This window comes from Anomaloglossus baeobatrachus, chromosome 12 (assembly GCF_048569485.1).
Source record: "Anomaloglossus baeobatrachus isolate aAnoBae1 chromosome 12, aAnoBae1.hap1, whole genome shotgun sequence".
Lineage (NCBI taxonomy): Eukaryota > Metazoa > Chordata > Amphibia > Anura > Aromobatidae > Anomaloglossus > Anomaloglossus baeobatrachus.
Genome location: NC_134364.1, coordinates 47498069 through 47521600, shown reverse-complemented (window position 1 = coordinate 47521600; position 23532 = coordinate 47498069). Strand labels below are relative to the sequence as shown.

At 45.2% G+C, this 23532-nt stretch overlaps 1 protein-coding gene across 5 annotated transcripts in view; it reads left to right on the top strand.

The window, feature by feature from the left end:
• The window catches only part of ARID4A (AT-rich interaction domain 4A), a 244604-nt gene that overhangs the window by 113957 nt on the left and 107115 nt on the right, over positions 1-23532 (top strand). For all 5 annotated transcript variants that reach the window (XM_075329592.1, XM_075329593.1, XM_075329591.1 and 2 more), the window contains exons 10-12: positions 2861-2934; positions 3207-3364; positions 18455-18527. In XM_075329592.1, coding sequence (XP_075185707.1) covers positions 2861-2934; positions 3207-3364; positions 18455-18527 — 305 coding nt within the window. The remainder of the gene's footprint in view (positions 1-2860; positions 2935-3206; positions 3365-18454; positions 18528-23532) is intronic.

The following is a 23532-nucleotide window of genomic DNA, read 5'->3' as shown; positions in this document are numbered from 1 at the left end:
TTTTTTCAAAAAGCATTTTTTACAATTCTCCCCTCTGCCATAGGGTGCGTTTTTTTCTGCGCTGAAAAAAACGCAACGTGTGCACATAGCCTAAGAAGGAGAGTGATGGGGTGCTATGCCAGATGACCCGGCCTCCACAGTCACCAGACCTGAACCCAATCGAGATGGTTTGGGGTGAGCTGGACCTCCAGAGTGAAGGCAAAAGGGCCAACAAGTGCTAAGCATCTCTGGGAACACCTTCAAGACTTTTGGAAAACCATTTCCGGTGACTACCTCTTGAAGCTCATCAAGAGTGTGCAAAGCAGTAATCAAAGCAAAAGGCGGCTACTTTGAAGAACCTAGAATATAAGACATATTTTCAGTTGTTTCACACTTTTTTGTTCAGTATTTAATTGCACATGTGTAATTCATAGTTTTGATGCCTTCTATGTGAATCTACAATTTTCAGGGTCATGAAAATAAAGAAAACTCTTTGAATGAGAAGGTGTGTCTAAACTTTTTTTCTGTACTGTATGGTAAAAAAAATTCAATGCTTTTAGAATTTTTTTCTTTACACTTTATCCCTTTCTTGTATGTAATTGTTTTACAATTGGCTCCATATAGTAATTTTGGCCAACATCTTGTAGTAATTTTTCAATGGGTTCTTCATCTTGTAGTAATGTTCCCATCCTGTAGTAATGTGCCTATCCTTGTCCTCATCAATTAGTAATGTGCCTATCCTTGTCCTCATCTATTAGTAATGTGCCCTAGCCTTGTCCCCATCTTGTAGTAATGGGCCCTCGACTTGTCCCCATCTTGTAGGAATGGGCCCTAGCCTTGTCCCCATCTTGTAGGAATGGGCCCTAGCCTTGTCCCCATTTTATAATGATGTCCCATCCTGTGGTGATTTCCCCTTTATATGCCGTTCTTCATATACACATTAAAATAAAATAAATAAATAAAATTCTTGTCACCTGACCTCCGTTCCCTCGGTGTCCTCTTTCTGCTTCTTGTGGGCTGTGGACCCCATGATAATCACTGCCGATGCCCGCAGTAGTCAGTGCTTTATTTCATTTGAACTGATGGCTCTCTGCAGCTCTAAACCTATGGCAGCCGCCAGCAGGTGACGTCATATGCCTACATCAGCTGTCGGCCTGTGATTGGACGGCGGCTGGCTTGGGTATGGTTCTGCAGAGATCTTCTCTGCGCGGCGCCAGTAGTTCACTCACATGATATAAACCGCTGACTACTGCGGGCCCCGGCCGTGATCTTCATGGGGTCTGCAGGCCGCAAGAAGATGCCAGAGGGGCTACGTGTTTGAGACCAGTGGTCTATACTGACTGCAGAATGAGTCAACTGAGGACCCACCAGTGAGCTTGCTATGACGGTCTAATGGGGTGATGTAACTTTTTATCAATTTTTTTTTTTTTTTTTTTGGTGGGGTAGGGGGGCGCCTCTCAGCTGATTTATGACCACAGACCACATCAGAATTAAAAAGGTTTTTTTTAAAGCTTCTTAAAGGGAACCAAACATCAGGATTCTGGTCTATAAGGTGCAGCCAGTGCAGTACTGGCACTATCAGGCACAGGCTGTACATACCATTAGTGGGCAGCTCGGGTGTTTAGGCTGTGAAATCCATGTTCATGAAGTTTGAAAATTCATCCACTTTTTGATTGACGTGTGCAACTCTCCAGATAATATCCGGGCAGGTTATGCACATGATTCCCGCCCCGCATCGACTCCCCCCCTCCCCGCCTGTTCCTCCCTCTCTTTGGCCGTATGCAAATTTCTAATCTTCAGTTACACGGCGTCAGAGTTGGCGCCTGCGCATAGCGCTCATCTCCGGCGCCATGTTTTTGAAGCCCGCATACGGTGTTTGGTGTCCGAGAGGGAGGCGCATGCGCCCTTGCTTCTTCATGTCTCGTTGTGACGGTGGGAGCGCGCGCGGTGTCACAACAGGATTGGAGAACAGCTGATCTTACCGATTAGCTGCAGCAGACGATACTGTAGCAGACAACTGCTGCAGCTAATCGGTAAGATCAGCTGTTCTCCAGTCCTGTTGTGACACCACGCGCGCTCCCACTGTCACAACGAGATATAAAGAAGCGAGGGCGCAAGCGCCGCCCTCTCAGACACCAATCACTGTATGCGCGCTTCAAAAACATGGCGCCGGAGATAAGCGCTATGCGCAGGCGCCAACTCCGACGCCGTATAACTGAAGATTAGAAATTTGCATACAGCCAGAGAGAGGGAGGAACAGGCGGCGGATGGGGTGGGGGGGGGGTATCCGGGCCTGGAATTATGTGCATAACCCGCCCGGACATTAGGAGAGAGGTGCACACGTCAATCAAAAAGTGGATGAACTTTCAAACTTTATAAAGTTGGATTTCACTGACTAAACACCCGAGCTGCCCCCTGATGGTATGTACAGCCTGTGCCTCATAGTGCCAGTACTGCACTGGCTACACCTTTTATATACCGAAATCCTGATGTTTGGTTTTAGGCCCTTTAAAGGGAACCATACAGGCAGATGGTTGCGAACTGTACAAAATAAGGGGCTGAGCATTACAAAGGTGGGCATCGCCGCTGATCTGATGGCCATGTATCCGTAAAGTTCACATAATCTGATTTAGAACACATTTGTGAAAAAAACATTCGTGTTGCATTCTGCGCCCCTTCTCCTTTTTACTGTTTGTCAAGAACATTTGCTTTAACAATATGAATTTCCCCTGATTTGTAGGCCATTACATATAACATGATGGTGTGTCTCTAGCATATACCATGTCCACATCTGGGTCGGAGTTGTCTTTGCAGATTGTTGTTTTTTTTTTGTGTCTTAATTTTCTAATCTGCTACAATACTGTCTTATTTTCCCTTTTAGCCTCTCAGTGGCAAGGAAAGATATTGAGGAGCTCGACATGAATGCACTGAAATCAGGGAGCCCTGCCGAGCCAGGTAATTGTGCCTATCTTAAACGTATTCTTTCTTTCCACCGGGAGGTGGTCTCTTCTGTTACTGCACATTGCATCAATAATGCAGGCATAAGACTTTTAGCTTTTCAAAGGTATATGTGTAGGGTTATGTCCAGATTTTCAGCTTCATCCATTCTTGTAGAAATATTTTTCCAAACTTTTTTTTTTTTTTTGTCTTATGAAAGCAAAGTGGACTTTTTAGGGGGAGGATGGATTATTAAGACTGAGACTCATTATTTTTATTTTATTTTTCAGGTATTAAGGAAGTCATAACTTTTTTCACGTCCCGGACAGTTCCCTCCAATTGGAAAATGGACATAAGTGAAATATTGGAATCTTCGAGCAGCGACGAAGATGACGGGGACCCGGAGGCAAGCGACGGCGAGCGGAACAAAGAAGAAGAAGACGCTGAGGTGAGTGGCTGTCATTAGACCGTTATACTTTGCCAGAAACCTGCGCCTGTCATTTTTCCTGTATATTTTCGTATATAATGTTTGGATTACTAAATTGAAGGCCGTGCCATTTCTGCAGATCAGCAGTGCAACTTTCATATTTAGGGTCTGCATTAAAATGAGAGAGCAAAATTTGCACCACAAAGATGTGTTTCTACAACATACATTGGCAGATTGTGGATTGCAAAAAAAAAACACAACAATCTAATTTCTGCTTGAATTGGGCACAACCCCCCCTTCCTGCAAATGCATGAGTTTTTAAGGACCCTGCCGCCTCCAGCAACATTTACATGCAGCTGGAGGAGCAGCTACAGGGAGAAAATTAAGTTTTCTTTTCCCTGCAGCCACTTGCTTTCAGTCATTGGAGCGTCCCGATAGCTGTTAGTCATCTCTCTTTATACTGTGAGCTCTCTTATCGCTGCCTGGCGTTTTTGATTGACAGCCTGTGATGTAGCGTGTTTGTGCCACGTGTGCAGAACAAGCTGTCACTCAATGTCCCAGGTAGTGATTTACAGTGACTGTGACAGTAGTGACCTCCTGGACGCCCTGATGACCGTAAGCGGTTGCAGGGAGCATAAAACTTAATTCTCTCCCTGTATCTGCTGCTCCTGTAACACAGCCAGGCAGTCTTTACATGCTATTTACCTGCAGGTTACTGCCATATTAGCTGGTTAGAGGTTTTGTAGGTGACAGATTCTCTTTTAGTTTAGAGGAAATCTGTCACCAGGTTTTTTACGGTTTTATCTGAGAGCTGCATAATGATGCTGCATAATGGTGAGACATAGACCCAGACTCCAGCGATGTGTTATTTCCTGTGCTACCTTTTTTCAGCTTGGATAAAATGTTTTATCTGCTACAGATCTAAAGGCCCCGTCACACGCAGAGATGAATCTTTGGCAGATCTGTGGTTGCAGTGAAATCATGGACATATTGTTCCATTTGTACACAGCCACAAACCTGGCACTGATTGTCCACAATTTCACTGCAACCACAGATCTGCCGCAGATTTATCTCTGTGTGTGACAGGGCCTTAAAAGTTCTCTAAATGCTGAGCTATATATAACCCCACCCACGCCACTGATTTGCAGATTTCTGCCTATGCACAGTGTACACAGAAAGCTGCCAATCAGTGGTGGTGGTGAGGTTATACAGAAGCTCATGAATATGCAGTACTACATGGCAGTAGGTGATAATCTCCTGCTGAGAAAACAATGATTTTATGAAAAGTACACTAAGCAGCCCAGTAAGTGACACGCTGCTGGAATCAGGGTCTCTGCCTCTACATTATACTGGTCTCGGGTTAGTTGGCAAAAACCTGGTGACAGATTCCCTTTAAGTTCAATAATTTTGCAGGTAATCTGAAATACTGTGAGCTTTTCATGTGGAAAATCCACACCAAATACGCAGTGTGTGAACCTCACCTAAAAAGGGTGGTGCAGTTAAAGGCCTGTGTGTGTGTGTGTATATGTGTGTGCGTATATATGTGTGTGTGTATGTATATGTATATGTATGTGCATATATATATATATATATATATATATATATATATATATATATATATTAATATATATATATATATATATATAATATATATAATATATTATATACCATACCACTGTGTTGATTTAAAATCTAGTGATGTCATGTTGTGGCTTCCAATAATTGTCCTGTGACCTGGCGTTGGACGTTGATGCTTGCGGTCGTGATCTCACCCGGTGATATAATTGAGGATCATGGTTGAATGTATAGCATTGTGCATGTCTTTGTTATTTCATTGTTTCCAGCCGTTCTGATCACAGGTATATAGCATTTGCCACTGAAGCGCGTTGTATTCAGTGTTAATGATTTCAGCTCTTGAGAAATGTCTTGTGTAAGGTGTTTCCAGGTTTCACATAGCGCAGGGGTACAGGCTACATTGAGAGTCTGCTGTAACTGCGCCCTGTTGCTCCAGCGCTTTGTCTGCACCGTTTGCCTCCAGTCTTTTTTGACGGTGACATCAAGACTACAGCATGACAATATAACCTCTGCTGCCGTGTCGGCATAGACCAGGGGCAGCGCTGTACTGACAGTGAGAACGTGAGGCCGGTTTTCTTATATTCTAATAGAGCATTCTGGTAGAAAGTGAAACCCCGTTCAGCCTCAGATGAGATGAGCACAATTTTGCCCTGTGCCCTCTGGGTTCATAATGGTCTGCACAGGGATCAATCTGCACAGGGATCAATCTAAGTGATCAGGATGATTCTTTGTGTGAAAAATCAACCCCTCCTTTCCACCAGTCCAGAGCCGAGTCCCCACCGCTGCTCCCGTGTGTGCTTATTGTTTGCAGCACTGACAGCGCAACAACCAATCGCTGAACTTGTCGGCTCTGCCTGAGTGGACGGCACAAGCCACTTAGAGGCATTGAGCTCACTGATTGGCTGCAGCCAATCAAAGTGACAACAGCGTTGAAGACTGACATCAGGTGCAACAGAAGAGATTCAATACTGGATGTGGGAAGGGTGGTTACAGCAAGGTTTAATTATTATTGACCCTTCGTTCTCTCCAGTTCTGTCCTATCGCCGGATGCTATCACCAGTATGTGCATTTCTCTCCCATACGGTACCGTTACTGTAAGTGACACATTTGCTCGTTGTGTTGACCAGTACATTTTGTGCCCTTTCTTTATTTGAATAATTGTTAAAGGTGTTGTCCATTACTTAGGATAGGTCATTAATGTCTGATTGGCCAGAGTTTAACACTCCGCAACCCTGCCGATCAGCTGTTCCCGGTCCCTGTGGCAGCAGCCGGCGGATGGAAATGCTCAGTTTGCTGCACATCCACCTTCTATTCTAATCAATAGGAGACGGATGTGCAGTACCCAGCCACTATCAGAAGACAGTGCAGTGCCGTAACTGAGCGTTTCCTGCTGCTGCCACCGCCGGGACCGGGAACAGCCGATTGGCCAGGGTTTGACCTGATGACCTATACGAAGACTAGGCCGTCAGAGTAGTGGACAACCCCTTTAATAATTATTCAAATAAAGAAAGGGCACAAAATGTACTGGTCAACACAATGAGCAATGTGTCACTTACAGTAACGGTGAGGTTTTTTGCCTCCTTCCTTTGTGATGGTACAGAACATCAGGCCTCAGTGTAGCAATGTATTATAGAGGTAATGTTCCTTACAAGCAGAGCTTTGAGGGCAGAATGGCTCCATAATACAGAATCTGTTATTTTTCTGCCCCAACTGCACATAAATCGTTGGCACAGGCTACCATGGTCATATTGGCTCCGAACAGACTTTGAGGTGGTTGGGTTGTGATGTGCCCGTAGCATGATCTCACTCTCCACACATATTTTTTATATTTGCAGAAGCAGCAATTCCTGCAATTGAAAACCCATTTGCATTCATATGGATGTTTGCTTTGTTTTTTTGTTTTTTGTTTTTTTTTTTTATTTTCTTTAGATTAATAAGACAGTTGCAGAAAATTCTGCAAGAAAATCCTTGATGTGTGACTATGTTCTTAGGCGGCTGTGGTTTGCAATAACTGTGTCAAACAATTTGTAATATAGGCGTAGATTTAAAAAAGAAAAAAAAAAGTGTAATATTGCTGTCATCTTTAATATAATATTTTTTCATTTTTTTTAGTATATTGGCTACCCAAGGGGAGAGATTATTCTTTTGCATGCTTGTCACAATTAAAGGAAACCTGTCAGGTGCAATATGCACTGAGAACCACGAGCAGTTCTGGGTGTATATTGCTAATCCCTGCCTAACCGTCCCTGTATACACTAGCATAGATAAAGAGATCTTTAGACAAAGTATTTCTACAGATCCTTTATGATATGCTAATGAGCGCAGGGACTAGTCGCAACAGTGTTAGTTTCCCAACTAGTCTGCCCTCTACACCGGGGTGTACTAACATGCCATTCAATGCCCAGTGTCATCTGCAGTGACGTGCATACCTGTGTCCGTTCTCACCGCAGCAGACGCTGGGCAGTTCTCATGAATCAGAAGTCCCGGCACGTCCGGTCATGCGCACTATGAAGCTGGGTGTACATGTCCTGGCTTCAGAGAGGTCTAGTGCACATGACTGGAAGTGGCGGGGACTTTTGATCAATGCGCACTGCCTGGCGTCTGATGCAGTGACAACGGACGCAGGTACACGAGTCACCGCTGATGGTGCTGGGCAATCGGCATTGAATAGCATGTTAGCACTCCCCTGTGGGCGTGCGCTACCATGCGGAGGACTGAATGAGTGCAAGAACTAACGCCCTTGTGACTTGTCGCTGGCCTCATTAGCATATCATAAAGGATCTTTAGAAATACTTTTTCTCAAGATCTCTTTATCTATACTACTAGATATAGGGACAGTTAGGCAGGGAATAGCAATATACACCCAGAACTGCTCATGGATCTGGGTGCACATTGCACCTGACAGGTTCCCTTTAAATGTTTCAGATCACCAAACAAATTTAAATATTAGACAAAGATAACACAAGTAAACACTGAATGCAGTTTATAAATGAAGGCCTTTATTAAGGGAAAAGGAAAGCCAAACCTACAGGGCCCTGTGTGAGAAAGTGATTGCCCCATCCCCCACTTTAAAACAAATTACCTGTGGTTTATCACATCTTTGGGAATCTATTTCCCTAGCAACATCCAGGCCTGATTACTGTCACACCTGTTCTCAATCAAGAAATCACTTAACTAGGACCTGCCTGACAAAGTGAAGTTGACCAAAAAATCCTCAAAAGCTAGACTTCATGCCACTGTCCAAAGAAATTCAGGAACAAATGAGAAATAAAGTAATTGAGATCTATCAGTCTGGAAAAGGTTATAAAGCCATTTCTAAAGCTTTGGGACTCCAGTGAACCACAGTGAGAGCCATTATCCACAAATGGCAGAAACATGGAACAGTGGTGAACCTTCCCAGGAGTGGCTGGCCAACCAGAATTTCCCCAAGAGCGCTGCAATGACTCATCAAAGAGGTCCCAAGATCCCACAGCAGCACCCAAAGAACTGTAAGCTTCACTTGCCTCAGATAAGGTCAGTGTTCGTGACTCCACCATAAGGCTAGGTTCACATTTCCGTCAATTTGTATCAGTTACAATCTGCGGCTCTGGTAAACAACAGAATCTGTTTGGCGGATTCCGTTGCTCCCATATACTTTTATGAGCAGCGGATTGTGACTGTTGCCCTTGCGTTGCATCCTCCGCCCGACTGATCAGTCGTGGAATGACTGACCGTCGGGCGGCAGGAACACAGCATGTAGCGTTTTTTTGAGCAGCGGAATCCTTTTGATTTTGCTGTGCATGCTCTCTCTTGGCGGCCGCCTTCTGTGAGCGATCAGCTGATCTCCCGGCCGCCGGCTAATGAGAGCGGTCAGCTGATCACCTGGCGGCCGGCTAATGAGAGCGATCAGCTGATCACCCGGTGGCCGGCTAATGAGAGCGATCAGCTGATCACCCGGCGGCTGGCTAATGAGAGCGATCAGCTGATCACCCGGCGGCTGGCTAATGAGAGCGATCAGCTGATCTCCCGGCGGCCGGCTAATGAGAGCGATCAGCTGATCTCCCGGTGGCTGGCTAATGAGCGCGATCAGCTGATCACCCGGCGGCCGGCTAATGAGAGCGATCAGCCGGCTAATGAGAGCGATCAGCTGATCGTTCTCTCTGTCTCTTGTTTTATAACAGAATCCGTTTTCTCTTCCAATACTTGTCATTCGTTGTACAACGCATCAGTCACAAATGTTAAGCAATGCATGTGACTGATGAAAAACAACGGAAATGTGAACCTAGCCTAAGAAAGATACTGGGGAAAAATGGCCGAGATTCAAGATGAAGACCACTGCTGAGCAAAAAAGACCATAAAGGCTTGTCTGAAAACCTCTTGATGATCCCCTAGAATTTTGGGAGAATACTGTGGATTGACGAGACAAAAGTAGAACTTTTTGGAAGGTGTATGTCCGATTATATCTGGTGTAGAACTAGCACAGCATTCCAGAAAAGGAACATCATACCAACAGTAAAACATGGTGGTGGTAGTATGATGGTTTGAGGCTGTTTAACTGCTTTAGGACCTGGAAGACTCACTGTGGTAAATGGAACCATGAATTCTGCAGTCTGTTCTGACGGAGAATGTCCGGCCATCTACTTGTGACCTCAAACTGAACCGCACTTTGGTTTTGCAGCAGGACAATGATCCAAAACACATCATGGTGCAAGACCACCTCTGAATGGCTGAAGACAAACCAACTTAAGACTTTAGAGCTGACCTTCACCAGATTGAGACGCTGTGGCCGGACCTTATAAAGGCGTTTCATGCTCGGAAACCCTCCAATATGGCCGAATTACAGCAATTCTGTAAAGTATGAATGGGACAAAATTCCTCGAGTTGTTAAAGACTTATTGCCAGCTATTGCAAACACTTGATTGCAGTTTTTGCTGTTAAAGGTATTCGGTTTATCACTTTTTCATGCAGAGCCATGTAGGGTTTAATTCTTTATTGGTTTAATAATAAAAACCTTCATTTATAAACTGCACTTTGTGGTTACTTGTGTAATCTTTGTCTAATACTTAAATTTGTTTGGTGATCTGAAACATTTAAAGGGAACCTGTCACCAGTTTTATGGTCTATAAGCTGCGGCCACCAACAGTGGACTCTTATATACAGCCTTCTAATATATATATATATATATATATATTTATATTTATATAATATATATATATATATATATATATATATATATATATATATATATATATATATATATATATAATATACACACAGCCTTCTATAAGAGCCCAGGCCACTGTGTAGAACATAAGAAACACTTTATAATACTCAACTAAACCGGTCGCTGCGGTGCTGGTTGGCCCGGTGGGCGGCGCCTGCTCTCTCGGCCATCTTGCTCCTCCATCTTCTGAAGCCGGGGTGCATGATGCGTCTACATCATACACACTTGCCGGCACTGAGGTACTGTGGAGGCGCACTTTGACCTGCCCCGCTCAGGCCCACCAGGGCAACCAGCACCGCAGCGACCGGTTTAGGTGAGTATTATAAAGTGTTTTTTTAATATTCTACACAGTCGCCTGGGCTCCTATATACAGCATGTTAGAATGCTGTATATAAGAGCCCGGTGGTGGCCACAGCTTATAGGCCATAAAACTGGTGACAGGTTCCCTTTAAGTGTGATGAATATGCAAAAGAATAAGCAATCAGGAAGGGGTCAAATACTTTTTTTACACCACTGCGTATGTGTTGAGATAGGTTTTGTCAGACTTCTGCTGTGTGGGTCATTAGTCTTCTAAACATTTTCCATTGTCAGAACGAAACTAATCACTGAAGTCCATAGAAGCCTCTAGGGTTATTCCCATCTTTGGAGATGGTTACTGTAAGGCCTTGTGCGCACGCTGCTTTTTTGGTACAGTTTTGGGTGCAGGTTGTGGTCCTAAACTGCATGTATAACCTTCCCCAGCAAAGTCTGAGACGTCTGAAAGGCTGTGCGCACGCTGCTTCTTTTTTGCCTGCAGTTTTGGTTGCAGAAAAAAGAGCAGCGTGTCACTTCTTTTCTGTGTTTTGCCATTGACAAAAACGCATTCTTTTTTTTATGTGTTTTTCTGCCAGAGATGCGTTTTTCACTGGAGAAACAAAACTGCAGTGTGTGCACATACCCTAAGGCCATGTGCCCACGAGAGAAAATACCAGCGGATTTTGCTGCAAAAAACCCGCGGATTTTCTAGATTTTTCCAGATAAATCCGCAGATTTACGCAAGTACAGACATTCCCCATGTTATCCTATGGGATTTGCGGAAAATGCTGCGGATGTCCCGCAGCCGCATGTAACTGCATGTCAATTATTAATGCGGAATTATCTGCGGAATTCCCGCCTTTCCACTATGGAGATACAGAGCGGGAATTCCGCATGAAATCCGCACGGTTTCCGCAGCTTTACCGCAACAATTCCGCATCAACGGATGACTGCGGATTCCGGGGATCTGCTGCTTGAGCCTGCGGAAAAACCTGCAGAAAATTCCGCAGGTATTCTCTCCCGTGGGCACAGGGCCTTAAAATACTGGTGAAAACAAGAACTTTTTGCTGCTTGTTAAAGTTTTTCAGCCACTCTTGAGTTGAGATATTAACATTATTATTTGCTGTTTACCTTTGAGACCAACTACAACCGCTAGACTGCAGAACATGCACCGTGCTTGCATGCTCTTTTCTGCAGCTCTTGTAAGCGTTGCTTTGAAGTTCACTTTTGCCTCCTGATCCCGGCCGACTTCAGTGCAGAGCTTACAAGCTAGACAGCATCGGTGGTCGGTCTCCAAGGAAACGAGTTGTAAACAAATAAATTGTTAATATCTTAAAAAAAAAAAAAATTCTAAACAGTAAATTGCAAAAGTGCTTGTTTTTACAGGGACCATCAAACAATACCCATCTAGACGGGAATAACCTTTTACTGATTCCTGCTGGATTTGAAGATGTTGGAAGTAGGGGAAGGTGTAAGCTGGTGGTCTGCAAGCTTTCACCGTCCTGCAGAATAACCCCTGTCGTATTGTCAGAGCCAAAGGCAGGACACTTCACACTATGGGTTAAAACCCCCGAATGTCCAAAGTGTGCAGTGAGGAGACTATGGTGACTGGCAACTGTGTCACTATATGGGACTTTTACTGGTGTGAATTAAAGGGGTTTTCCAGTTAAGGTTTATTTATCAGTATCAGATTGGTTCCCTCGCCGCTGATCAGCTGTATGAGGGCTCGGCACTGTTTGCAGTAATGCATTTTGTCGCTCTGCACTTTGTCGCGGTCGTCCTCCTATTGGGGGAACGTTCTCACCGGGTATTTTTGCTGCAGATATGTTTCGTGGAATTGGTCATACCTTTCACCCTTCGGCATTGCATAAATTGACACGCTGCAGATTTGACACTCTTAAAATGTCTGACTTGACAATCTGCTACGATCTACCCCATAGGGACGTATGCTGCGTGAATCGGTAACGCTGGTGCCAATGGGGTCTGGACCCAAAATACCAGAAGATCGCATTAAGAAAGTCTTTATCAGTAAATGTTAGAAGACTCGCTCAGATTTGTGGGGTTTTTTTTATGTGACGGGAACCAATACCGAGTCGTTGGACCCCACTCAGAACCAGCTCCTGCATATTACATAATCATTCAGAATTGTAAAAGCTGAAAAAAAAGTATTGTTTTACAATCACGACCCGTATGAGTCAGTATACGGCCAGGAACAGGTCATCCATAGACCAGGAGGCCAGGTCTGGGGCCCCGGATTAGCCCTGTTCAGTGACAATGGGGCCAATACTAATGCGGGTCCTTCACACCAGTGTGAACAGAGCCCTATGTCCTGAATCTCCGCTTTTGCCGGTTTCTCACTGTACTGCGTGTTGCCTGTGCTACATTGTGACTACGGTCATCAGCACGGCCACTCGCCCAAGACCACGAAAATCCACATCTTTTTGTTAGGGGACAAAAGAATAAATTGACAAAATTTTGCAAGAATTTAATTGTGGTTTCGCCCCATAAGAAAACTATTAAGTTACGATAGCCACCAAAAGTGGCCCAAAATCATACAGGTTCCGAGGGAATTTTTTTTTTTTTTACAAATGAAACCGCTAAACCCCGACCAATGAACATTCCAATTACTGGACAACCCCTTGAAGAATATAAAAACAGTGGATTCTCACTCCAGCGATGGGTGATCTGACATTAGTAGGCTGAGTTCACACGTCCAGTAATCATCCTTTTACAACGGATCCATTGTCAAAAAGTTCCGCAAACACAACATTTTTTTTGTCTTTATTTTTTTTTTTATTTTTTCGTCAACTGATCCATTTTAATGGAGGATTACTGGACATGTGAACATTGTCTTGCATCATGTGACCACCGCAGCCAATCGCTGTTTGACTGTAGCTCATCAATATTTCGTCAGAATGGCAAAGGCTGCAGCCGGTCAGCAGACACTGGCTGCAACGTTGACGTGACGTAACAAAAGTTGCATGAAATGTTTATAAGTTTATTTACTCTGGGGGGTGCGGTTGTCGGCAACTATTTCTGGTTGGCGTGGGGTGCCCTGCAATTAAATGGTTGTCGGCAACTAATTCTAAGGGGTGCAGGGTACCCATCAATTAAATGGTTAAGGACAACTATTTCAAAGGTGTGCGGGGTACCCAGCATTTAAATGGTTGTCTGTAACCATTTCTGGGGGGTTGTTGGGTTCCCATCAATTAAATGGTTGTCCGCAACTATTTCCTGAGACGCAGGGTACCCAGCAATTAAATGGTTGTAAGCAACTATTTCCTGAGGCGCAGGGTACCCATTAATTAAATGGTTATCGGCAACTTTTTCTGGGGAGTTGCGGGGTGCCCTGCAATTAAATGGTTGTCGGCAACTATTTCTCGGGGTGCAGGTACCCATTAATTAAATGGTTATCGGCTACTATTTCTGGGGAATTGTGGGGTTCCCATCAATTTAATGGTTGCCGGCAACTATTTCTGGGGGGCGAGGGGTACCAAGCAATTGGTTGTTGGCAACTATTTCTGGGGGGTGCAGGATACCCATCAATTAAATGGTTGTCGGCAACTGTTTCTACGGTAGTGCGGGGTACCCAGCAATTAAATGGTTGTCGGCAACTATTTCTGGGGTGTGCAGGGTACCCAGCAATTAAATGGTTGTCGGCAACTATTTAAAAAGTTACCGGACTCGGATTAAATGAAATGTGGCGGTGATCAGGAGTCGCATGAAGCCACAAGTTGCGCGGTCCGGGCCGCTGATACGGAGGCCGCACACTTGTGCCGTCCACACTTTTCTGCCACATATATCCCCCTTTGTGTCTGGATTTCTGCTCCTGGAGTAATGACGTCCCGCGGTGAAGGATCACTCATCGCCTCTCGTGCCCCAAAGTGACCTTCCGTCTAATTCCGGCGCTCCCGACCGGAAAGTTAAAGGCCCCGGAGGGTCGCACCTTGTAACATGTGCCGTATCGGATTTCTTTTATCCTTTTTTATGCACTTTTTTTTTTTTCCCCCCTTTTGGAGGACTGCTTGGATTTGATCTCCTGGATTTTCCGAGGGAAGCACTCTCTTCTGCTCGGTATTGTGTCTGGCCGTTCAGAAACATTTCCTCTCTTCCCTCCTCCCTCTCTTACATGCCTGCTGATGGGATTTTTTTTTTTTTTTGTCTATGTGAAAGCACAACGCTTTCTCCCCCTACTGGGGGGCTGCCTAGAGCGTTACCATGGCAACCTGGTGCTGGCCATAAAGCACGCATGCTCTACGGAGACAGGAAGGTTGAGCAGAGGCTTGGCGAGCTGCCAGGGGAGGTTCGCCAGATGCTTTGAAAATGGGGCTGCCTTTTTTTTCTTTTTTCTTCATGTAATGTCTGAATTTTTTTTTTTTTCCTCCTCCAACACGGGAGAGAATAATGCAGGGCCACCCCGGGCAGGCAGGAGAGCCGGAACGCCGGCCTGTCTGCTAGGCAGGACATGCACCAACAATCCCCATCCTGAGACGCCGCGGCTAGGTAAGCCTCCTGCCATGCCCCCCTTCATCCTCACGGTTGCACCCCGCTGCCACATATACGTATAATTGTGTCCGCGGGGCGAAAAGTGAGCGCTCTGGAAAGCAGCGTGTGCGGATTGACATGAGGGGCTGGGCAGGACGGCAGACAATAAGTGGGATCTGTCACGCCGTTCAGATCCCCATATAAAGGGATCCTCTTCTCGTGGCCGGGCGGGCGCCGCTTGCACCGGGGGATGCTTTACACGTATGTTAAGTTTGATGTATAGAGGGAGGGAGGAAAAGGATAAAACGGGAAGGCCGAGCGCAGATCCAGCCCCTCGGTGTCTCCAGGAGTCCGGTGGCATGCAGAGCAGAATGGAGACGTGCCGTGGCGTGTGTTTTATGTATGTATGATGTAGCCATGAGGTTGCATTAACCGCGTCCTTGCTGCATTGATTTATTTAACCCTTACTAGGCGACGTCTGCAGAAAAATGCTTCTGCACGCATGGCTTTTTCCCCCCCCCCCCCCTAGAGTTGTCAGCGTCCTGGGGCAGGATGGCAGCGGGGATAAGCCTCTCCTCTGGGGGTGCGTGTCAGGCAGGTGGGTGTGGAGGGGCCATTGTTTTCTGTCTCTTCATCGATTAGCTCCGGGTGGGCACAACTTGTTGTTTAGGATGTATTTGGCTATTTCTTTTCCTCTTGGTTTTTTTTCCTCCCTGGATGCCGTACTTGCCATTATGCATGCCATTTGCAATTAATGTCGTCTTGTCTGTCTCCGTGCACAATGAATGAGCGTGCACCCGTGGGCACAGCACATGCAGCAGAGAAACCTGCGATAATCCTCTTTTTCCTTTTCTTTTTACATAGCATGCTGGAATATGGAACGCACAGTCCCAGCGTATACACAAGACACAGCCAGCACATGTGTATACATCCTGTGTAAAGCCCACTCCTCCTTTTCATTACTAGTGGAAAATGGCCTTGGTTTTTGATGCAAATTGTGTATTCGGTGTGGGGTCTGTCAGGGACACTAGATTGTAAGCTCCATTGGCGAGAAACAGATGTGTGCACTTTAACTAGGTTTATAGGGATCTGGTACAAAGCTAAAAAGTGCAGCAGCCACTTGAGTCATTCCTGTTTCTGCATTGGTTGTCACCCAGCTTTCCAAACTCCTGAAAGGCAAATCAGTCTACTTATACAGCAGTTTGCATGTCTGCCTGATTCACTGCATAACATTGTATTTACTATTCAAGGCCCAGAGAAAACTGGCTTACTACCCTGAGGGGGCTGTAATGGGGTTGTCACCCAGCTTTCCAAAACTCCTGAAAGGCAAATCTGCCTACTTATACAGCAGTTGGCATGTCTGCCTGATTCACTGCGTAACATGGTATTTACTATTCAAGGCCCAGAGAAAACTGGTTTTCTTCCCTGTGGGGACTGTAATGGGGTTGTCACCCAGCTTTCCAAAACTCCTGAAAGGCAAAGCTGTCTACTTATACAGTGGTTTGAATGTCTGCCTGATTCACTGCGTAACATGGTATTTGCTGCTATTCAAGGCCCAGAGAAAACTGGTTTCCTAGTCTGAGGGGACTGTAATGGGGTTGTCACCCAGCTTTCCAGAACTCCTGAAAGGCAAAGCTGTCTACTTATACAGTGGTTTGAATGTCTGCCTGATTCACTGCGTAACATGGTATTTGCTGCTATTCAAGGCCCAGAGAAAACTGGTTTCCTAGTCTGTGGGGACTGTAATGGGGTTGTCACCCAGCTTTCCATAACTCCTGAAAGGCAAAGCTGTCTACTTATACAGTGGTTTGAATGTCTGCCTGATTCACTGCGTAACATGGTATTTGCTGAAAACTGACTCTCTACCTAAGGGGGGGGGGGGCTGTAATGGGGTTGTGTAACTCAGGAAAGGCAGATCTGCTTTCTTATGTAGCGCTTTATTGTGTTGGGTGGGATCACTGCATAACATGGCACTTTTGTATCCAGGGCTCTTAGAAAGCTGGGTTTCGACCCTAAGGGAGCTGTAATGGGGGGTTGTCACCCAGCTTTCCCAGAACAGTTCTTAGAATCATCAACTTTTATTGTTCTGCTAAGGGTTTAAATCTTTTTTTTTTTTTTTTTTTTTTGTGGGGGGGGGGATTCTGGACAGCAGATCCACCAAGTATGGGAATGAAGCTGTATCCATTCAGGATGCTGGAAAAGCTGGGTATTATTCTCTGAGAGTTGCATTTTTGGTTTTCATTCAGCTTTCTATAAGCCAGTAAAACAGAGGGGTTATGTTTACTAGGAATTTTATCATTTTTGACTGGTTTATGCCCTTTTTATGGAAACCTCCAAGACTTAAGTTGGGGTTTATGCCCAGATCCTGGCCTGACAGGGCTGTAGATGACACTCTCGTTTTTCGCTCGACAGAAACTCTGATACCCAAGAGCGGTTGAGAGCTGCAGCCCATCAATGTCTGCAGTGCTCACGTGTCAGCAGCTGGAACGGCACCGGTGCAAGAGAAGAATATCTTTTACATTTTTAAGGGGGAAATACAGCATTTTAAAGGGAATCTGTCACTGGGATTTTGCTCCCCCATCTGAGAGCAGCAAATGTAGAGTTGGAGACCCTGATTCCAGCGATATGTCACTTACTAAGCTGGTTGCTGTCATTTTGATAAAATCACTGTTTTCTCTGCTGCAGATCTAGCAGTTATTCAGAGCTTATGAACATGCTGGACTACCTACAGCACGCCATGTAGTCCTATAATGATAATCTACTGCTGATTAAACAGTGAGTTTATGAAAACTACACTAAGCAGCCCAGTAAGTGACACATAGCTGGAATTAGGATCTCTGCCCCTTCATTATGCTGATCTCTTCAGGTAGCAAAACCTGGTGACAGATTCCCTTTAAGAAAAGGTGATCCATAGATTGTTCAACCCCTGTAACACTAGAAGTCCCAGAGAGGGGTCATTTAACATTTCTGCCATTGTAACCCTATGGAGCTTGAAATTCCTGGGACTTCTAGTGTTAAGGCTTCCATACACACACCACTTTTTGTAATATAAAGTATTAAACCTTTGACTCCCCCCCCCCTCGCCCCCGCCAGATTGGGGGATATAGGATCAGTTGGACTTAAGGCGCCCCATCTTTTTGCAGACAGGTAAGCCGCTACCAGACTCTTCTCTCCCCATAGGGGTCGCAGGATCTCGGCCAACCACTAGTGTATGGGGGAGGAGGAAGAGATGGCTGTATATGTCTGGCTGACTTTGGCCACAACGCACATCGGGTGCCCCCATGATCACATTATGTTGATGCTACATCGCGCCATAACAAAAGCTAACGCGGTTTTATTACAACCAGCAAATTACCGCGAACACAACATGGAAGTGGATCCCCCAGATTGGGTGCGACCTGACCCCGCTCTCCGGCAGCCTGGGCCTTGGCCTTTCCTTACTAAGTCCAGTGCACTAATTCTTTACCATAACGACTTTCCTTTCAGCTACGGAACATGAATCTTGCACAGTTTCTTACATTTGCTTATCTTTCGTTTTTTTTTCTCCCCTATAGCCTGAGGAAGAAGCAGACCCCATCGAAAGGGACAACTTCCTGCAGCAGCTTTACAAGTTTATGGAAGACAGAGGTAAGGTGCTGCCGATAAATGCGTAGTCCACTGGTGACTAGGCCGCCGCCATCACACATAAGGACTACAAACATACCGCCAAAACCATCCCCATAGGAGCTGCACCAGATAAATCCAGCAATAGAATATGGCTTATGTTACACCCAGCTTGGCTGAAATACATTTAGTTAGTGCTGCCATCTTTTTTTGTTTTAAGTGGTTTTTTTTGTTGTTTTTTTTTTCTTAGGAAAAGCAAGTCAATTGCAAACTTGCTTATTTTCAATCGTGTCATTGTTTGTAAGGTGCTGTCTGCCTTGCACCTCACTCGTCCATAAAATCTGGTGGTTTTTTTTCTATTTTTTTTATTTATTACTTCTTCCTAGCTAAAGTGCTCACAAAACTATATGGTCGTCTGTAGGAGATTAGGTTTCCCAAAGCAAGAATAAATCGGATGCGTGTACCCGCTAATTAGCTAGGTGTGGCAGTAATTCGGCTTGGCAGCTCTTACCTGTCGCAACACGGGTTCTTTTTTTCGCTTCTGTTCCTGCACAATACGAGCGCAGATCCGTGCTGGCCGCTTGCAGATCGGAAGACTCGCAGTTACACAAGAACAGTAACCACCAGCATTTGACCGTGTTAGACATTATGGGACGTAGGAGTTACCTAATAGAGTCCTATAGCTTGTGAAGGGAGAAATAAATTGCCGTTAAATACTAGGGTACATCTTCTATAGAGGTGTGATACCTGCACATGGAAAACACGGCTCAGCAAATACAGAGACGTTGCAAGTAGCAGCTCCAGAAATCTGATCTTGGTGACTACTTTCCATGAAAGCCCTATTACTAGACATTGGCGAATAGCGAAATAGTCACGTTTTGAATTCTGTTATCCAAATACCAAGTACTTTCCAGTATTCATCACGAATAACGAATCTAATGCAAGTCAATGGGGAAACTGAGCATTTTTCTTGAAAATTTCCCAGAAGAATGCTCGGGTTCCCCATTGACTTGCATTAGGTTCGTTATTCATGAAGAATACTGGAATAGTACTAGGTGATACCGTGTTTCCCCGAAAGTAAGACAGTGTCTTACATTCTTTTTACCCCCAAAAGTGCCACTATGTCTTACTTTCGGGGTATGTCTTATATTGGAAAAAATCCCACAGCAATCGCAGCAAGTCTCCATGCAATGTACCGTATGGGGACTTGCTGCAATTGCGCCCTAAGTGTACCGCAAGTTGGAAACTTAACCACCAGCGGCTGCACATGAGGGCACTGAGGCTGCGTGATTTTGTATGTTGTCCATGGTCCTGATGGACCACGGACAACATTACTGCAACATTTCAACATTTCTCGGTAGCCGAGCGTTCAGCTGAGCGCCCGACCGCCGGCATGTGTCAGCTCTCAGCTGAGCACTCAGCCGCCGGCATGTGTCAGCTCTCAGCTGAGCACTCAGCCGCCGGCATGTGTCAGCTCTCAGCTGAGCGCTCAGCCGCCGGCATGTGTCAGCTCTCAGCTGAGCGCTCAGCCGCCGGCATGTGTCAGCTCTCAGCTGAGCGCCCGACCGCCGGCATGTGTCAGCTCTCAGCTGAGCGCTAAGCCGCCGGCATGTCAGGGCGCTCAGCTGAGCGCCCGACTGCCGGCATGTGTCAGCTCTCAGATGAGCGCTCAGCCGCCGGCATGTCAGGGCGTTCAGCTGAGCGCTCGGCCGCCGGCATGTTAGGGCGCTCAGCTGAGCGCTTTGCCGCCGGCAAGTCAGGGCGCTCAGCTGAGCGCTTTGCCGCCGGCAAGTCAGGGTGCTCAGCTGAGAGCTGTCACATGCCGGCGGCATGTCAGGGCTCTCAGCTGAGCGCTCGGCCGCCGGCATGTCAGGGATCTCAGCTGAGCGCTCGGCCGCCGGCATGTCAGGGCTCTCAGCTGAGCGCTCGGCCGCCTGCATGTCAGGGATCTCAGCTGAGCGCTCGGCCGCCGGCATGTCAGGGCTCTCAGCTGAGCGCTCGGCCACCGGCAAGTCAGGGCGCTCAGCTGAGCGCTCGGCCGCTGTAACTGTACTGTAAAGAAGAAAAAAAAAAATAAATAAATTTTTACTACATCTTACTTTCAGGGTACGTCTTACATTAGCCGACCCCCCCAAAACCTCCACTACGTCTTACTATCGGGGGTGTCTTACTATTGGGGAAACACGGTAGCATCATCCAAACCCAAATATTTCACTATTCACCCATCTCTGTTACATAACACATGCTTCTCACTGGACTACTCCTTTGGGTACCTATCCATAAAATAGGGGAAAACTACTAGCTCAGTGGAGGGTTGCACTTCTTTCTTTCCCTCCCTTCTTTCTCTCCCTCCCTTTTTTCTCTCCCTCCCTTTTTTCTCTCCCTCCCTTTTTTCTCTCCCTCCCTTCTTTCTCTCCCTCCCTTCTTTCTTTCCCTCCCTTCTTTCTTTCCCTCCCTTCTTTCTTTCCCTCCCTTCTTTCTTTCCCTCCCTTCTTTCTTTCCCTCCCTTCTTTCTTTCCCTCCCTTCTTTCTTTCCCTCCCTTCTTTCTTTCCCTCCCTTCTTTCTTTCCCTCCCTTCTTTCTTTCCCTCCCTTCTTTCTTTCCCTCCCTTTTTTTTCTTTCCCTCCCTTTTTTTTCTTTGCCTCCCCGTCTTTCTTTGCCTCCCCGTCTTTCACTAGTAGATCTCCACCTCTCCAACTTTTTCTGACGGTCGTACCCCTTTTCTAAGCATTGGTATAGAATGCATTGAAGTAACCTTCTAGGATTTCTGAACCAGTGTGGGCTTCACAAGGCTTCTCTCTAACCTGTTTTGGGGGTCTTTTTATGATTTTTCATGCTTTTTTTTTTTTGTATACCTGATTTTCCCCTTTTAGGGATCTCCACTTTGAGGCGTTGCCATGTTTGCTCCTCCACCTTTTTGAAAAAAACCCTGCACCTACATCCCCCTCTCCCCCCATCTTACTATTTGCCTGATTTTACCTCATTCTCTGAGCAATTAATTTAGAGAGTTTGAAGGTACAGAAAAAGCCACTAGAGGTCCACGTTTCATTTCCTTTTAGTTTCATGTATTCTTGTGACTAGTCAGCTCTAACCTTTCTTGTAGTGGGAAATCCACACGCTGATGCTTATCTATTGCTGCCCACCAGCTCTCCAGCGTACAGACAGCCCCCTTTATTTTAGCTTCTTGGGACTTTGAGTAGGACTAGTGGAGTATTGGAAGCTGCAATCAGATCTGTAGCTTTGGGGGAAAAAAAAAAAAAAAATGTATGTATGTATGTGTGTGTGTGTGTATGTATGTATGTATGTATGTATGTATGTATGTATATATATATATATATATGTATATATATATATATATGTATATATATATATATATATATATATATATATATATATATATATATATATATATATATATATATATATATATATATATATATATATATTATAAAAAAATATATAATATTTTTTTTTTTTTTCGCTATTCAAGCAGCATGCTGCCCCCTAGAGTTCCCCTCGCTGACTCATTGAACTGGATTAGTCTCTGGGAAAATAAGAAGTAATTTCCATTATAGAAAAATATGTGTCAAGAGAACATCTCCCACACACTCGCAGGAAACTGGAATTAAGGGGTACCTGTCGCCTACACGTGGAGGGAACAGCCGTCTTGTGGGATGGCAGTCGTCAATGTGTTAACTGATTAGGGCTGAGATCTAGCACCAGGAAACAAAATCTTCATCAGCATAGCACGTACACGATCTGGAAACCAGAGCGGATCTACACAATACATATTTGTTTTGTTTTTTTTTTCAGAAAAATCATTTTTGGAAATACATTGAGTTCTTCACTATCATCAACTCAATTACACCACTGAGTTGTGCAAACTCTTTCTCTATTACATGTATCTACAGAGGGAATCTGTCACCAGGTTTTTGCTCTCCCATCTGAGTGCAGCATAATGTAGGGGCAGAGATGCTGATTCCAGCAGTTTGTCACTTACTGGGCTTCTTGCTGTAATTTTGATAATATTCCTGTTTTATCTACTGCAGGTCTCTGAATGCTGAGCTGTGTATAACCTCGCCCATAACACTAGAAAGCTGCCAATCAGTGTTGGGGGTGTGGTTTGACTATATAGCAGCAGGCCAAGTAGTCCTCTAATGATTATCTCCTGCTGATAAAACAGTGATTTTATGTAAACTACACTAAACAGTCCAGTAAGTGGCACATCGCCGGAATCAGGGACTCTGTGTCTACATCATGTTGCTGTCAAATTAGATGGCAAAAACTTGGTGAAAGTTTTCTTTGGAGATAGCACCCGAGGTTGGAATAGCCCCCTAGTATTGTGCTGGGTTTTACTACAAAAGTCAATATGGCCTGATGTTTGTTCTTCCAACCCCCTTTGCTGGCTGACAGTGCAAATCTTCTAGTACGATTGATAGATCTTGGACCATTATGTTGCAGCTATATACTAGTCGATCAGCATGCGATTATAGTTCCCGGCCTGTTTACACAGCCTGACAGCTGATTGGAACAGAGCCAATATCCACCCTATGGTTGAGTCCCCACTAAGCATCATGTTATATAGTTACAGAGGTTGAAAAAAAGCCCCCGGTACGTCTAGTTAAACCTTCCTTCACCAATTACCGTATATATTTTTTTCATTAAGTCATTTAGAACCAACAATGTTGTGTGTACTGAGGAAATCATCCAGCCCTTTTATAAAAGCTGTTCTAGTGTCTGCCATTACTACCTCTTGTGGTCGGCATTCCACAGTCTGACTGCTCTAACTGTAAAGAACCCTTTCCTATTTAACTGCCGGAATCACCAACTGAAAATAAGGAATCGTCTGCCCAAATGTTGTTGGCGGCACATTGCCCAATTATCCTGGGTGATGTGCTTCTGATAATAATGATTTCTTTATTTATTTTTTTTTTGTAAGCTTTAAAGAGAATGATCTGTTGATCACTTGGGGTCGGTCTGATGGAATTTTCCCCGATTTTTGCAGAATGCGGAACTGTTACTGAGCACA